This window comes from Molossus molossus, unplaced genomic scaffold (genome assembly GCF_014108415.1).
Source record: "Molossus molossus isolate mMolMol1 unplaced genomic scaffold, mMolMol1.p scaffold_m16_p_17, whole genome shotgun sequence".
NCBI lineage: Eukaryota > Metazoa > Chordata > Mammalia > Chiroptera > Molossidae > Molossus > Molossus molossus.
The window spans coordinates 24,388,019-24,405,015 of NW_023425352.1; the positions used below are offsets into that span (position 1 = coordinate 24,388,019).

The 16,997-nt window shown below is 45.3% G+C and overlaps 1 protein-coding gene across 1 annotated transcript; it reads left to right on the forward strand.

Moving 5' to 3' along the window:
• Positions 1–1,996: 1,996 nt before the first annotated feature.
• Positions 1,997–13,136, forward strand: SLC25A28 (solute carrier family 25 member 28). The gene is made up of 4 exons (XM_036265084.1): positions 1,997–2,385; positions 9,607–9,835; positions 11,133–11,189; positions 12,289–13,136. Exons 1-4 carry the CDS (start codon positions 2,095–2,097, stop codon positions 12,804–12,806), a joined length of 1,095 nt encoding a protein of 364 aa, XP_036120977.1. The 5' UTR covers positions 1,997–2,094; the 3' UTR covers positions 12,807–13,136.
• The last annotated feature ends 3,861 nt before the right edge of the window (positions 13,137–16,997 follow it).

A 16,997-nucleotide genomic window follows, 5' to 3' on the forward strand; every position in this document is an offset into this window, starting at 1 on the left:
GGGAATAAGAAAAAGACAATCAGATTTGGAAAGGCCATTTGTGACCACTGATGAAGTGTAACAATGTAGAGCTTTAGAAAAGAAAGGACACAACAGGTATACATCATTCGTAATTGAATTTGTAGTAGTTTGGCAGTAAAGAGAATTAGTACTCTTGCAGGATGAGTGGGACGTATGTATGTATGTATGTATGTATGTATGTATGTATGTGCCCCTAGCGGGAACTGAACCCAGGACTCTCTGGTCCGCAGGTCAATGCTCCAACCGCTGCACCAAACCGGCCAGGGCGAGTGGGTTTCTTTTTGAGATCAATTTCCAAGGGAAATGAGCTAGAGAAGAGGAAATATTGGACATGCTCTAGAGGAGGGATTTTTAAACTTAGATTAAGGGACCCTTAGGGGTCCACAGGTCACTTTCAGAGAATCTGCAAACTCAGAAATTACATGCGAAATTTTGTGCGTATTCGGCAGGTGGGAGGTGGGGGGCAGGGGGAAGAGACGAGGATCTGTAGCTTCGTTATTTCCCAAAAGGTGGAGACTCAAACGTTAATAAATCAGTGTTGAAGAGGAAGATAATAGATGAGTTAAAAAAAAAAATGTTTTTAAACAAACAAAACAAAAATTCAGAGGCCCAAAGAAGGGTTAAGTTTTAGAGCGAAAAAGGAAAACTTTCTTATCTAAGGAAAAGTACAATCAGACTGAAAAGTTCACAATTGCATCATCGTCCAGTAAAATAGGTAGTAAAGGCAGCGGGAAGATTGTGCAAACACACTCCAGTGAATGCAGACTGACGATGCCGGGTAGATCGGTGTGGGGAAAGTGCCTGTATTACTCAACCGAGCCTGCTAGGTCCCGTGCAACGTCACGGCCAAGGAGGTGGTGCTCGCGGCTGGGAATTGCTGGCCTTGTTCTTTAACCAGTGAGCGCCCCTCAGACTCCAGCCGACCCGCCTGGGAGGGAGCGGTCTTTTCACGAAAGACCATTATCAGCGGGCGGTGGAGTTCGCACCAGGGCGTCAGCTCCGGGATAAACTGTACGTCCGAGCTTCCCCACAGTTGCCGTACTTTCCCCGCTGTGTTTGAGCAGTCCGGCCTCTCCACCTGCTGACATTTCAAAATCATCCCGCCCTATTTCGACATCTGGCTTCTTGGCCTCCAGCTCTCCGCCTGGCGGAGGGCCCCCTGACAGCGGGCACGCGGAGAACTCATTCATTCAACAACTCCGGGGTCTACCGGGCTACTTCGGATGCAAGCTCAGTGCGGGTGCTGGGGCCTGAGGAACACCGTGCCCTCAGGAGTCAGCTTGTGCGCGGCCCGGGAGGGCCAACACTCCGGACCCGACCGGAGCCCAAAGAGCCGCCGCCCGCATGTCGCAACAGGTTCCCGAACAGACCCACAGGCCGTGCCAGGGGATGCCCGGCTCAGCCGAGCTCCGCCTCTCGCCACCCCAAGATCCCGCGGGAACAGAGCTGGAGGCCTAGAGACCCGCGCGTCTCGGGATTTGGGGCGGGCGCTCGAGCCCGGGTCCTAACGGCAGCTGTCAGCGGTTTGACCTTGAAGCCTGGCATCGGTCCTGAGGGCGATCCGACCCGCAGCGCCGACAGCTCTACAGGCGTCGGTCTGAGGCGCAAATCCAGCCTCTATCTCCTCTGGGCGCTACACTCTCTTTTATTTAGCCAATCGGATCCCGACGTGGTGCGGGCCAATGGCCGCGGTCAAGTATCAAGGGTGGTTGAGCCTATCAAAGTTAAGCCTTAAGTTTTATTTGTCGGCCAATCAGTGGCCAATAAACAAGAATCTTCCAAGATCAAAGGGAAAGGGGTGGGATCTCAGTGGTAGCAACGCCGCGGGGGGGAAGAATGACAGGCAACCTCACTAATACTGCAGACAGATTTTTCTACGTAACCAAAGGGGCTGGGCTAATTTGGCGGCGGCACCAATGACTGGCTGTGGGGGCGTGTCCGCGGGGGCTAAGCGGGAGCTGGAGGCCTGGGGCTCTCTGGGCCGCGCCTGTGGCAGACGCTACGGGGCCGGGGGTCGGCGGCGGCGGCGGCGGCGGCGGCGGCGAGGGTGGGCGCCGCAGCTGGCCCGGGTGGATGGAGTTAGAAGGGAGGGGTGCTGGCGGTGTGGCGGGGGGGCCAGCGGCTGGGCCGGGGCGGAGCCCCGGGGAGTCGGCGCTGTTGGACGGGTGGCTGCAGCGGGGCGTGGGCCGGGGGGCCGGCGGCGGGGAGGCCGGGGCCTGCAGGCCCCCGGTACGGCAGGATCCGGACTCCGGCCCGGACTACGAGGCGCTGCCGGCTGGAGCCACTGTCACCACGCACATGGTGGCGGGCGCCGTGGCAGGGATTCTGGAGCACTGCGTGATGTACCCCATCGACTGCGTCAAGGTGAGACTTGGACCGGCTCCGAACCCGACCTGGGGCTGACCCGACCCCTGGGTCCAGTCAGGAGCCAGGATCCCGGCGGAGAGCCGGAGCCGACATGAGTTCCTTCCTGGCTCCTGCCACCACCACCCAATTCGACCGATACTCCATGCAAGCAAGGTCCCGGCTAGGAGTTGATCCCAGTCAGGAACCAGGACCCATTTGTAACCTTCAGTGAGATCTGAATCGGGACTCTGGAACGAAAATCTGACAGCCCAAGCTCTGGATCTCAGCTGGGACTAAACAGGAATAGGGTGGGATGGGATGAGAACAGGTAAGTGCTACTAATTTGATTAAGGTGAAGCCAACTGGCATGAATCAGACCTTTAGTAGCTTGAGAACATGCGTTTTTACCAGTTCCTTGCTGTGTCTTCCCTTAAAAGTGGGCAGGAACCAGAATCTGGGATCTCTCAGCTAGATAAAAGGTTTTCTTAATAAATCTAACCCATGAGTGATTGGAAATCATTGTGCAGTCATAATTCAGAGTACCAGACTGGAAATAATGTGGGAAAGACTTGTTCAGGAAAAGGTTTCGGTTTCTCTGTGCAGCAAGTGTGACACCCCACCTATTTCCTGAACATGAAAATTGAGCTGGGATTAGGATTGTGTATATGCAGGGAGCACACCAGCTCCCATCTGAGAGATGGAATTGATAGTGTATTCCTTTAGCCATCTTAAGTTAACAAAAAGGGAAAAGTTGCCTAGAAGGGAAGCATTAGGATATCAGAAAGTGGATGTTAAGTGTGAAGAAAGTGATTTGGGCTCAATGTGAGGGCATGATTTAGATGAAGGTAAATCGAGTAATTGCATCCATAGCCAAGCAGGCTGATTAGTGGTTATAGAAGTCAGGACCTTCTGAAGAAAGCTGGGTGAAGAGGGGAACAGATTATTCTTAACAGATCTTATTCCTGTGCATGAGCTAAGGTACCAAACACCAAAGAAATGAGAACTAAATTGGGAAGTAAACTGGAGAGGGTCTCCTGAAATAAATATGACAGAGACTGGTGCCTCCTTTTCTTGTTAAAGGTATAGTCAAACAATATCCTTTTATCTCCTTGATGCATGTTTTCTCCTCAAATTAGGAAAGTGTCATATATTCAAAAGGAGGAGAGGATATATTGGGGAAATGCAAAGAATGTCTCTTCTGCTTTTCCCAGGTTCCAGTACGGTTTCATGTTTTCATTAGTAATGTGGATGAGGAAATGGGGAAAGAGCTCTTTAAGCTTTGTGGATGACACTGAGTAGGTAGTAGGATTCTAGCACATTGCAAGGTAGCCTAACCAGGGCAATACCCATTGAAAGAGTGGTGAATGCCCTTGGCTAAAGTGGACATTAGAATTTTAAATGCCCTTGTCAGTTAGGAGGAATATAAATAAACAGTAAAATCCATTAGAGAAGAAGATGGTTAATGTTCTAACAGTATTGAAATGTAAAATGGATAACTACAAATGAAAAAGATTCAGACATTTCTGTAATAGAGGTTAGGTTGAATGACTGTTAATTGTTAATGCTATATATCCAAAAGTTAGTATGATCTAACTGCAAAGTAACATCACTATACTTAAGACTGTGAGTGAAGAGCAGGGTCTGGGGTACTCTGTTTCAGGATAGGTATCAAATGAAAACTAGAGCAAGGAATGCAATGAAAATTATGTAATGACTTGAAAAATACAATACAATGTAACGGACTTAGAAATAACACTACAACTCCATGTATTTACATAATGCTATTGTTGCTATAAACATTTTACAAATTCCTCTGTTAGAAGTGTCTCTAGAATATTTGGGGGCATATCCCTAATGGGGCAAATCTTTGTCCTGTGACGGATGGAACTGATTTTTTTTTTTTTTTTTTTTTTTTTAGTAACTAAGACCATTCAGAATCAAGTATGTTAGATAAGGTGGGAGGTCAAAATGCTTAATACTAATTAAGGTCAAAGATAAGGTGGGACCAAATGTAAGGAGACCAATGAACTCCTGAGGCAGATAAATTCACTAAGGGAACCACTTCTGAAGAAGAGTTCCAGAAATGTTTAGCCACAGCATTGCTGGGAGTCACTTCTAGCCTTCCAAGGTAACTGCAGTATTTTTGAATAACACTTCTTAGTAATTTACATAAGCTTTGGAATTTTTTTTAAAAAACTTAGTCATACAACATTATAGTCATGCCTCAGCGCCCTACATTAAAGAAACAATTTTTTAATTTGGAAGAAAAAATGCTCAGGAATCTTTAAAAACAAAAACTATTTTAGAAGAATCATTTTCATTTGCCATTAATGCTGGGATTTAAATGACTAGATAGAAGAACTAGGTGAGATCAGTGGGATTTAGTGTCGGTAAGAAAGTTAAACAGCCCTGGCCGGTTTGGCTCAGCGGTTAGAGCATCGGCCTGCGGTCCTGAGAGACCCGGGTTCGGTTCCCGCTAAGGGCACGTACCTCGGTTGCAGTTTGTCCCCGGCCCTGGTCGGTTGTGCGGGTGGCAGCCACTCGATGTGTTCCTTTCACATCGATGTTTCTCTCTCTCTCTCTGTTCCTCTCTCTCCCTCCCACTCTACCTGAACAAAAAATGGAAAAATGTCCTCTGGTGAGGATAAAAAAAAAAAAAAGAAAGTTAAACACTTGTGCAGACATGAAAGTAAATGTATTCATTCAGAAAAGGCTTCACAGTTCACTTGTCCCTGGGCTGCTCTTCTTCCTCTTTACCATAATGAGTGGTAGAGGAAGAGCAGCCCAACTGTACCCCTAAGACTAGAGGCAGGTAGGTATCAGTGGGGCAACCACAGTGTTAGCAAACGAAAGCGGACATTGCTTCTTGTCGTGCAAGCCTGTGTACCCCCAGTCACTTATCTGGGTCAAGTCGACTTAAAATATCCTTGGGAGGGACCATGAGAAGTCAGCCTAATCTTGCTAGGCCATAGTTACTCAGCCAACTATTTCCATGGTCATAGGGCAGTTTGAAAACCCAAATAAATCCCCGTTTTCCTTTTCTGGGTCTCAGAGGCAAGCACCAGACTTTATCCATAGGGATAGGCCCCACAACTCAAAGCTGTCAGAACTCATCTCAAAATCATCTGAACTGCCCACCAGTCACCAAGGTGCTGTTTTTTTGGCACTGTAGTGGTGAGGAAAATAATCTACTCCCATAATAAAGAGGGGGCCTGGCCAGTGTGTCTCAGTGGTTGAGCATCGTCCCACGCACCAAGAGGTCGCCGGTTCAATTCCCAGTCAGGGCACATGCCCAAGTCGAGGGGCCAGATCCTCAGTGGGGGGCATGTAGGAGGTGGCTGATGGATGTTCTCTGTCATCAATGTTTCTCCGGACCGCAGGCCGACGCTCTAACCGCTGAGCCAAACCGGCCAGGGCAAGTCATCAATGTTTCTATCTCTCTCTTCCTCTCCCTTCCTCTCTAAAATCAATAAAGAAAAAATTAAAAAGGGGGAATTTTTCCAAACTCCAGATGTAAATGGATATCTATACACATTTGATGAAAGATTAAGAAATGGAAACATTGGTTTATTTGATTTTCTTGCATCTAATAATAAATAGTCAGTAAATGACAATTGTCCTTATTTGTCAAGCACTGTCTGACATGACTTATACTCATTTATTTAATCTTTGAAATAACTTTATGAAGTAGACAGCATTTTCAATATTGTACAGATGAAAAAAAGGAGGCAAGTTAAATAACTTGTCCGTGGTCATGTAGTTTAAGTGGTAGAGACATGATTTGACTCCAGTGTGACTCCCAAGCCTTCCATACAACATCTCAAAAGCAGATTTCCAGAACCAAGCAAGGCACAGAATTTCACAATAGTGCTCATTTCTAAACATGACCTTTGGATTAATAGCTGTACATATAAATAATTATAACCACAGAGAAACTTTAATCTTTACCTGAGGACATTCTCATTGATTTTTAGAAAGAGGGAAAGTGGGAGAGAGAAACATTGATTGCCTCCCGAATGTGCTCTGACCAGGGCCAGGGATTGAACCTGCAACCCAGGTATGTGTCCTTGACTGGGAATGGAATTCATGACCTTTCAGTTTACCAGACGATGCTCCTACCAACTGAGGCACGCTGGCCAGGGCCACCGAGAAACTCTAAAATGAAAACAAAAAATACTAAATTAAACCTGATTTATTAGTGGTTAAGGACCAGTTAGTTGCCTCTGCATATTTGTGAAATGACTTATATGAGACAACGTGCCATGATCTGTAAATTCTAAGATGTGAACTAATATTTCTGAGAGTCATATTTAAATACAATAAAAAGCCTATTTCTAGTACCTTATAAATTACCAATGGCTTCTACATGCCTTAACTCTTTGAATCCTCATGAGCCAGCCATTCTTAGTCTTATGCTATAGATGGTAATGTTGAAGCTCAGACAGGTTGACATACCCAAGACTACCCATTTAGCTAAGCTGGGGCTTAAACTCAGGCTTTCTGACTCAAATGTGGCTTGTCTTTTACCAAACCACTTATCTCTCTACTAGTCTGTTTGGCTTTTCTTCAAAGCCAGGCTTTTTATATTGAAGGTTATTAATTCTTAGAAATTTCATCTTTTTCCAAAATAGAGATCGGCCCACACATTTGGGGAGCCATATTCATTTTTATATTTGGTGTAGCTTATGCCTGGGCCTTCCATAAGGGTTTATGTTTATTGAGTTAGAATTGTGAGTTAGATTTAGACATGTGTAAAATGTTCAGAGTAACTTACCTACCTACAATCCAGGTTTCTCTTGGGGGTGCAGGGTTCCAGGCCTCTGAGCCCAGACATTTCAAGACTGGTTACTTAAGTATGCTATTGACTTCAACAAAGCAATGCAGTTTCTGAATATTCTCCCTATATAGATCAGTTTCAAGCAAACTTATGGAAACAATAATTGTCAAAAGCCAGTAGGCCCAATTTATCAATTAGTAGCCATAGCCAACAAAAACTTGTAGTCTCTCTGAATAACTCATCTGATGGATTTTATACCTCTTGGGTGATGTGAAAGATCAATATGCACACCCTTTATTGGATATTTATGAGTTGTGGGTGGTTTTCTTTTTTTTTTTTTTTTTTTGAGAAGTGGAAATGAATGTGTTAAAGTATGTTAAGTTATATTGTGTATTTCTGATTGAACTTCCAGTAATTAACCTTTCAAGCTTCTAGTTCTTTGTTGGTAGCAGGCAGGAAATAATATAGAGGAATGTGGATTGCTTGTGGCTAGCTGGGACCTGTTAATCTGGTTAGTTTCTTTTCTCCAATACTCTTGAGAAAAGGCAGTACTCTTGGGTTCCAGATGGCCAACAGGAAGGTTCAAGCTGTTAAATGCAGATTCAATAAGTCATTAGAGTGAAAAGTAGGAATTTAAACTGTACTTGGGCATTAGTGGTTGATTTGCTACTTTTTGAACTGGTACAGACACAGCTAATATTCATTTATTCTTTCATTCATTCATTCATTCATTCAACTAATACATCCAGAGTGCCTGCTGTGTTCCAGGCACTAGATATTGGTTTTATATTCTGTTAGTCCCCATGCCACCTTAACCTTGAATTGGGTCAGTAGACAAGAGATCTTCATTGGGGGAGACATCCTTCAGAGACACTTTCCCTTTAGGAAGTGTTTCAAATAAGATTTATTTCCCAAATTTTAGTAAAACTTTGTCAAGGAATATCATACAAAATGTCTACTGGGAGCATTTGAGGTTTTGCTCCCCACAGGGGCATATGTTGTCAGTTTGGCTCAAATAAACTCTTATAAAAATTCTCTGCAAGTTTGGACATTTCTTACATTGACAAACTCATATAAATGGAATCATACAGTGTATATTCTTGTGTCTGACATTTCATTTAGCATTATGGCTGTGGGATTCATTCATGGTATTACATGTAACAGAAGTTGAAAAAAAAAAATAGGTGTAGCCCTGGCCGGTTTGGCTCAGCCGTTGAAGCATCGGCCTGTGGACCAGAGAGTCCAAGGTTCGGTTCCCCCTAGGCGCATGTACCAAAAAAAACAACAACAACAGGTGTCTACCATAAAATTTCATTCAAATCTTTGAATCCTCTAAAAATGCCAAGGATTAAAAGAAATAAATAAAATAAAAATAAAAATGCTAAGGATTATATTTCACCGAGACTGATGTTATCTACCGATGCCAATTTTGGGATTTGGTCAATTTAGATTACAAATCTGGAAGCCCCTTCAATTTTAGAGACTAGGTTGGTTTCCACCTTCATAGTTTCAGGGTAAACTTTCTTCCCAGGAAGTTAGAGCAACATCTATTAGGGATGCTACTTTTGCCAAGACTTCATCTTACAGACCCAGCTGCCAAAGCCAATACTGTAAAAATGTCAGCCCTGGCCGGTTTGGCTCAGCGGTTAGAGCATCCACCTGCAATCCAGAGAGACCCGGGTTCGGTTCCCGCTAAGGGCACGTACCTCAGCTGCAGTTTGTCCCCGGCCCTGGTTGGATCATACCGGTGGCAACCACTCAATGTGTCCCTTTCATGTCGATGTTTCTCCCTCCCTCCCTCCCTCCCTCCCACTCTATCTGAACAAAATATCGAAAAATGTCCTCAGATGAGGATAAAAAAAATATTATCTCAGTTTTATTAAAGGGTGAGCCAGCATCATCTCATTGGTCAGTATAGTATTTAGTCAGGAAGCAGGCCCAGGATCAGTCTTTAGAAATGCATAAATATGTGTAAGCAATAAATACTTGACTTTAGAATCCATTTGTAAAGAATTCTTAGCCTGAGTTATTAGCTTGTTAACTGGGGAATTCCCTTTTTAATTACGCAGCAAGTCTTGTATCTCACTGTATGCAACATTTGACGTATTTATACGTCCCGCTCGGTTAACAGGTAAAGGCACAAAAGCAACTTCTGAAACACAGGCTTGATATTTATTGCTGGGGCTTTGAATCATTTTGGAGTTCAAGGACACTTACTAAGCGGTAATATTCTTGGGGGGAAATAATGGTATTCTGTTCTTAGGGTGATAAATGATTAGAAAAAAAAGATCCAAGGCTTAGAAGATTGGATAGATTTCGAAGGAAGGAAAACGATGCCAGGTATCACTGTTGCACACTGGCTTGATTTCACGAAGGTCTGCCTAGTGCCCAAAGCCTGAGTGTTGAGGTTAAGCAGGAAGTTGGCATCACTGACATTGCATTTCTCCTTTCTGTAATTTCAGACCCGAATGCAGAGCCTACAGCCCGACCCAGCAGCCCGCTATCGCAATGTGTTGGAGGCCCTCTGGAGGATTATAAGAACGGAGGGCCTGTGGAGGCCCATGCGGGGGCTGAATGTCACAGCTACAGGCGCAGGGCCTGCCCATGCCCTCTATTTTGCCTGCTACGAAAAGTTAAAAAAGACATTGAGTGATGTAATCCATCCTGGGGGCAATAGCCATATTGCCAATGGTATTGAGCCTTCCTGTGCTGGTTCCCCCATTTTCTTAACTTTTTGGGCTTTGCTGCTGTTAATGCTTTCCAGTCTCAGCATGGTTTGGAGCTGAAGCTTTGGGCTGGGGTAGGCCAGATTATAAGGGAGGGACTTCCAAACCTGATGTTCTCAGACAACCGGCTGCTTCAACCCCACCCCTCCTTTGGGGCACCTCAACAAAGGGTTACAATATCCTCCCTTACCTACCAGCTTGACTCTTTCCTCTCATCTCCCTGGCATCAACTTCTAATGCCCTGGTAATGTGGAGACACACTGAACTACCCCTGTTGTATATTTCCTGGTAGTTGGGAGGTGTCCTGCTCCTCAGGGCAGGATCGGAGGTGACCCAGCCACCCAAGGAAGACACTAAAGGAGCCCCAGCTCTTCGCCTCACCTTTTCAGGATCCCAGCTGACTAGAGGCAGTTTTTGTCATTGAGCACATGACAAAACCACAAGTGAATGGGGCTGGGGCCAAGGGACTTCTGTCTAAAGTCGTGTGGAAGTAAGGGAATGGATAGCAGCCTGGAGATTGAGGATTGTCAAAAAACTAAATTGAGTGTTGAGAGCAGAGGATGAGGAATTCAGTAGTTCAGGACCCAAGGAAAGGTCTAGATGGGCAGACGTTAGGATTTGGAGGCAGGTTGGACTGCACAGGGGCATCAGGATAGAAGGTGAGATTCTGTGGTGAAGACCTGGCCACCTGCCCCTCGTGTTCGCCCTTCACTGAAGGCAGTTGGTGTGCTGGCATCCTCTAGCAGCAGCGTACCTGCTTCCTGTTTGGGCATGGACTGAATTTGTTCTTGGAACCATCTTTTTTTTTTTTAAGAAAAACTAAAGATTTATTTTAGAGAGAGAAACATCAGTTTGTTGTTTCACTTATTTTTGCATTCATTGGTTGATTCTTGTATGTGTTCTGAGTGGGGATTGAACCTGCAACCTTGGTGTATGGGGACAGTGCTCTAACTGAGCTACTGAGCCAGGGCCTAGTCTTGGAATCTTTATTGATAAAATCTGGGCTGTTTTCTTTGATTCTGTCTGCCCTTAGTATTCTAAGATGTGGATGGATGTACATTAATGACTTTACTAAGTTGGTGGGAACAGATATCTTCATTTATCAGGACAGTGTAGGAGCAGTGAGTTCCCATCTTTTGAACTCTCTTAGCGTTCCCTCACCCTGCTGTGGTTACCACAGCCACTTCCCTTCACTCTGGGGCCTCAGTGAATCAGTCGCCCTCTGCAGGCCTTACATGTGGCAGTTGTTTTCTCCTTTGCAGGTGCGGCCGGGTGTGTAGCAACATTACTTCATGATGCAGCCATGAATCCAGCTGAAGGTAATGATTCCTTAACCTTTCCCTCTGTGGGCAGCTGCATCTGCATCTCTGAGCTTTTCCTTTATTTCTGGTTTGCAGAAGAAAATTGAGAAGCACCTGAGTTTTGGTGGGAACATTCTGCCGTGTTACCTTATCTTACCATTAGAGGGCACTCCGTCCATGTTGTCCAAATTAAGGAGGAGCCCCTTGGACCAGTAGCATGTTCACTGAGATTGAATTCATCTTTGGGGCTTCCCTGGAAAAAGATGTGGCTCTACTTGGCCTGTTCCTGGGCCTTCTTGGAAGTCCCCTTTGTAGTGGAATTGATTTCTGAAATATTAGCAGATTATTTCACTTTTCTTCAAAGAGATGAAGATGGATTTTGACATTTGAAAATACTGCCTTGTTAGAATAAGATCATTGGGATAGGAAAGGGTAAATTGTAGAGTTCAGTCCCTGCATTGTGGCTTGGATCTTGGCATTTTAGTTGGATAATGAGGTACTCAAATATGAAGGGATAGCATAATTGCCATGTTCCTTAACTTCCAGTTCATTGCCTATCTGGGCAAGGCCACAGTGTGGAAGCGGCCAAAGCTAAGGTGAAGATCCACAGAGCTCATACCGGGTCATCTACGTGGGGGAGTAGGAGATACTTGGAAACTGAAGCCACACAGTTGGCTAAGAATTTTGTTTTCTTTTTGGTAGCACTTTTCTCCTGTGGGAGGGTACAGCCATCCTTGTGTTGTAAGAATTAGGTGCTCTTAGTACCTGAGGATTCATTATGATGTTCATGCCACTGAGTCATTTCTTGTTTCGGGAGTTACAAAAAGGTAACAATAATGATAGATAAGTACTTATTTCAAGGAAACCCTCTATCTTATGTGTTATTTAGCTGGTTTTAAAGAAATCCTACTGGAAGTGGGTCCATTATTTTTTGGCTTTTTACCAACCCTCTCTGATCCCTTTCTCTCAAAAAAGGGAAACCTTAACTGAGGCTGGCAGCTCACTCATATTTTTTTCTGTCTTCATTCCATTGGCTGATCTGCTCACTTGGGACTCTGAATCTGGACATTTGCTGTGGCTGTCGCCATTTCTTCCTTCTCATTGATGGCATCACCAGTGGTCAAGCAAAGGATGCAGATGTACAACTCACCTTACCACCGGGTGACAGACTGTGTACGGGCAGTGTGGCAAAATGAAGGGGCCGGGGCCTTTTACCGCAGCTACACCACCCAGCTGACCATGAACGTTCCCTTCCAAGCCATTCATTTCATGACCTATGAATTCCTGCAGGAGCACTTTAACCCCCAGAGACGTTACAACCCCAGCTCCCATGTCCTCTCCGGAGCCTGTGCAGGAGCTGTAGCTGCCGCTGTTACAACCCCACTGGACGTTTGCAAAACACTGCTCAACACCCAGGAATCCCTGGCTTTGAACTCAAATTTCACAGGACATATTACAGGCATGGCTAGTGCCTTCAGGACGGTATATCAAGTAGGTGGTGTGACCGCCTACTTCCGAGGGGTGCAAGCCAGAGTAATTTACCAGATCCCCTCCACAGCCATTGCATGGTCTGTGTATGAGTTCTTCAAATACCTAATCACTAAACGGCAAGAAGAGTGGAGAGCAGGCAAGTGAAGTAGCACTGAATGAAGCCAGGGGTTCAGACAACACTGCTGTGCCCCACCCGCTCCAGCCACATTCTCTCTCCTGGCGTGCTCCACCCTTGAGTGGAGTTGGAAGGAAGGTAGAAGGCTCTCCCCAGGCTGTTGGTGTTTTGGCTAACACCAGTTATTGCCGACCTCCGTTGCCACCACCTTTCCTTCCAGGCCCTAAGCAAGTGTAACAAAGCACACCACAGCACCTTTGACAACCTCTCCATCCTGGGCCTGGTGACCTGCTCTCGACTGTTATAGAGGGATACGCAGCTCAATCCCCTGGTTCCTAATAAAAAGCCTTTAAATTAAATGGTTTCATTGGGTTTGTCTTGCCAAAGGGGAAGTGAAATGCTGTCAACTCTTCCTGACTTGAAGCATAAAAGAAGGGGCCCATGGGGAAGGCCTATTGCATATGTCAGTAGTTCTGTTTCTGCTGATTTTCATGGTGATTTAAGACACTGGGGCCCCACACCCCTTGTTTTAGTAATTAGGCTCTAAGGAATCTCCCTGATGGCAGGAACAATGGGGTTTTTTGGTTTTGTTTTGTTTTTATCCTCACTCAAGGACATTTTTGCATTTTTATCTTCAGATAGAGTGGTAGGGAGAGAGGGAGAAAGAGAAACATCGATGTGAGAGAGACACATCGAGTGGTTGCCACCCACACGACCCCAACCAGGGCCAGAGACAAACTACAACAGGTATGTGCCCGTAGTGGGAATTGAACCCAGGTCTCTCTGGTCTGCAGGCCGATGCTCTAATGACTGAGCCAAACCAGCCAGGGCAACAATGGGCTTTTGATAGATCCTAGCTAAATAGGTGCCTGTGGTCCCACTATTGCCTTTTCCTTAGGGCAGCAGTGAGGCACAGAAAAGGTAGATCTCTGTTCAAACTCTCAGCTCTGCCTGCAGCAGTAAAACTTTCCATGTGGCACTTTGTTTTCTAATGTAGTTGCAAAACTAAAATTATTTAACAGAGCTGCAAGTCCTAAAGATTATGTGGTAAATAATAATATCTTTCGCTTGGTTTTAAGGCTTTTACAAGTACTTTAGCACATGTGACCTCATCTGTTCTCAAAATCTGAGAAGTAGACAGTGCAGCTATTTTATAGGTAAGCAAAGCTTGTAGAGGCTATGACTTGCTCAAGGTCTCATAGTAAGTGTAGAACTGGGAACCCAACCCAGATGTTTTGTCCCCACAAGTGAAGCTAATTATGCCAACCTGCAGATGGGAAAAGAGCCAAAGGCAGGTACTGCAGCCTGCCATGCCCTAAGGAAGCTCCCTTGCCTGATGAACAATAAGCTCTGTTTAGAGACGCAGGGATGAGGCTTTTACTGTGCTTTGTGGGTCACTCTGTGCCTTTTATGGGATCTCAGTAGTTATTAGCAACTTCTTCAGTACACAGAGTAGAAACCTAAACCCATGAATCTTCCATCTATCGCCCTTGTTAATGTCATTCGTTCATTCAGTAACTGAGTATCTCAGTAGCAGACACTGGTGTTGGGGTATGATGATGAAACCATCCCAGCTCTCAAGGAGCTTATTGTCTGGAGAGGAAGATAGATGTAAACAGGCAATTACAAGATAAAATGACAAGAAATAGGAGAGGATAAACCTAGACTACTTGTTTGGAGGATATAAGAATACCCAGCCTGGCCTTGAGTGATTGGGGTAGGCTTTTGGAGGAAGTGGCATCTAGGCAACACCTGGAAGGCTAGCCAACTGGGTGAGGGGTGGAGGGGAGGTAATGATCTAAGTGAAGACCTGGAGGTAAGAGAGGACAAGATGTGTTTGAGGTTTGGTGTACAAGTGGTTGGGTAGGGCTGACAATCTGGGCAAGGTGTGCACAGCTAGAGAGCTAAGCAGGGGCTGGTTCTTAAAAGCAATGCTAAGGAGTTTAGAGTTTATCCTGAAAGCAGTGCAGAGGCATTACAGGATTTTAAGCACAGGTATAGTGTGATCAGATTTACAATTTAAACAGATTACTGAGGCTCTCTGAGAAAGGATTAGGGGAGCAAGACTGGACTGGCAGGCAGACCTGTTAGGAGGCTATCACAGCAGCCAGGCAAGGCTGCAAGGTAGCCTGGACCAGGAAGGACCATGGCAAGGGAGATGGGGAAAGTGTGAAACTGGAGAAACGTTAGGGTTGCAGAATCAATAGGATTCGGTTACAGAACAAATCTTGTCTTCCTTCCACCTGACAGCCCTTCAAGTGTCTGTGGAGAATGGTCTCTGAATGCACTTAAAATAAAACTGTCAAAAAACAGCAGGGTCTCCTGTTCTAAGCATTGTTTCAGCGAGGTAGGTTGCCCCTCTGATTTAGCAGTGGAAAAGAGAGATGTTAATAGCACTAAGTGGTGATCACTGGAGCTTGACTCGCCTATGGAATAAAAAGAGCATGATAAAATCATTGCAGAGGTCAATTCAGTGGATTTGCTAGTAAACATGGAAGAGAACAGCTGCCTCCCAGCACGGACTAAGCACGAGAACAAAGGGATGCCTCCCCAGACCTTGCCCCTGCAGTCGCCTTGACAGAGCTACTGCCTGGCAGAGGATCTGGACCACAGTAGGCACTATGGCAATAAGGCCCATTTTTCAAGAATGGATATGGGGTAACTTCTGAAAGAATGGTAGTCACTAGAGACCCCCTGAGCTCTAATGCTGTTCACAAATCATAAGAAAAAAATACACCCAGCTGGTGTGGCTCAGTGGTTGAGCATTGACCCATGCACCAAGAGGTAGCCAGTTCAATTCCTGGTCAGGGCACATGCCCAGGTTGTGGGCCCAATCCCCAGTGGGGGGCATGCAGGAGGTGGCCGATTGATGTTCTCTCTCATCATTGTTTCTATCTCTCTCTCCCTCTCCCTTCCTCTCTCTAATATCAATAAAGAAAATAATAATAATAATAAAAAAAATACCAAGGTGATCTTCCAATCCCACTTGTGCTCTAGCTACTGGAGGACAGTCAGTTTGGAGTTTGGACAGGGCATTAGGTTTTGCAGGTTGCTTGGTCCAATCACTAGAGAAGCTAGAGGAGGAAGAGATGAGGTCAAGCAGTCTGGAATGCCAGGGACTGGAAACCTGGGTCAGGAAGTAAGTAAGCCTCACTTCCATGGGGCACAACATCCCCATGAGAGCTGTGAGCATTTGGGGGCATTCCCAGGTCCAGGGCCTCTCTGGAAAGCCAGATAGGTTATGTGGAGCCTTGAGGACCCAGGACCAAGACACCAGCAAGTGGCCAATTCCTGCATAGTGCTATGCAATAGGGAAAGAGAAAAAATAAGTCACAATTTGACCAGAGAAAGCTTTTCTTCATTGGAGGTACAAGACCAATGGGAATGAAAGAATCTTGTAATAACACAAGACAGTATGGCCTTGTACTGGCTTATACAAAACCAACAATGAGGTTTAGAGACAGAAAAGATGAGGTCAGAGTTAACAGAAAAGAGGTGCTTTGTTGAATAGTAGAATAAAAAAATTATTGCTTGGCCCTGACCAGTTTGGCTCAGCGGTTAGAGCGTCGGCCTGCAGTCCCAAGAGACCCCGGTTCGGTTCCCGTTAAGGGCATGTACCTCGGTTGCGGTTTGTCCCCGGCCCTGGTTGGTCGTGCAAATGGCAGCCACTCGATGTGTCCCTTTCACGTCGATGTTTCTCTCTCTCTCTCTCTCAGTTCCTCTCTCTCCCTCCCACTCTACCTGAACAAAAAATGGAAAAATGTCCTCGGGTGAGGATAAAAAAAAAAAAAATTATTGCTTGGCTGGTGTGGCTCAGTGGATTGAGTGTCATCCCATGGACTGAGAGGTCGTGGTTTGATTCCTGGTCAGAGAGCTTGCCTGGGTTTCGGGCTCAATCCCCAATGGGGGGCATGCAGGAGGCAGCCGATTGATGTTTCTCTCTCACATCCATGTTTCTCTCTCTCTCTCCCTTCCTGTCTTTCTAAATAATCAAATAATTTCTAAATAATAAAAGCATATTTTAAAACATTCTTTCATAAAAGACAATAAAAGTTGAGTAATGCAAATTTTATACTATTTAGAAATCACAGATAACAAGAAAGTACCTCTAGTCCCATTACCCAGAGAATATAACAACAATTTGAGGTACACATCATCTAGTACTTTCATGCATATTTTTGTTAGTTTTCCAAAATCAGATCACATTGCAACCAACTTCT

Bases quoted from the DNA above. Each gene is read 5' to 3' on its own strand.
- SLC25A28 (XM_036265084.1), top strand. From the start codon at position 2,095: ATGGAGTTAGAAGGGAGGGGTGCTGGCGGTGTGGCGGGGGGGCCAGCG. The intron at 9,836-11,132 runs GTATTGAGCCTT...TCTCCTTTGCAG, and splicing joins CAATAGCCATATTGCCAATG to GTGCGGCCGGGTGTGTAGCA. The intron at 11,190-12,288 runs GTAATGATTCCT...TGGCATCACCAG, and splicing joins AGCCATGAATCCAGCTGAAG to TGGTCAAGCAAAGGATGCAG.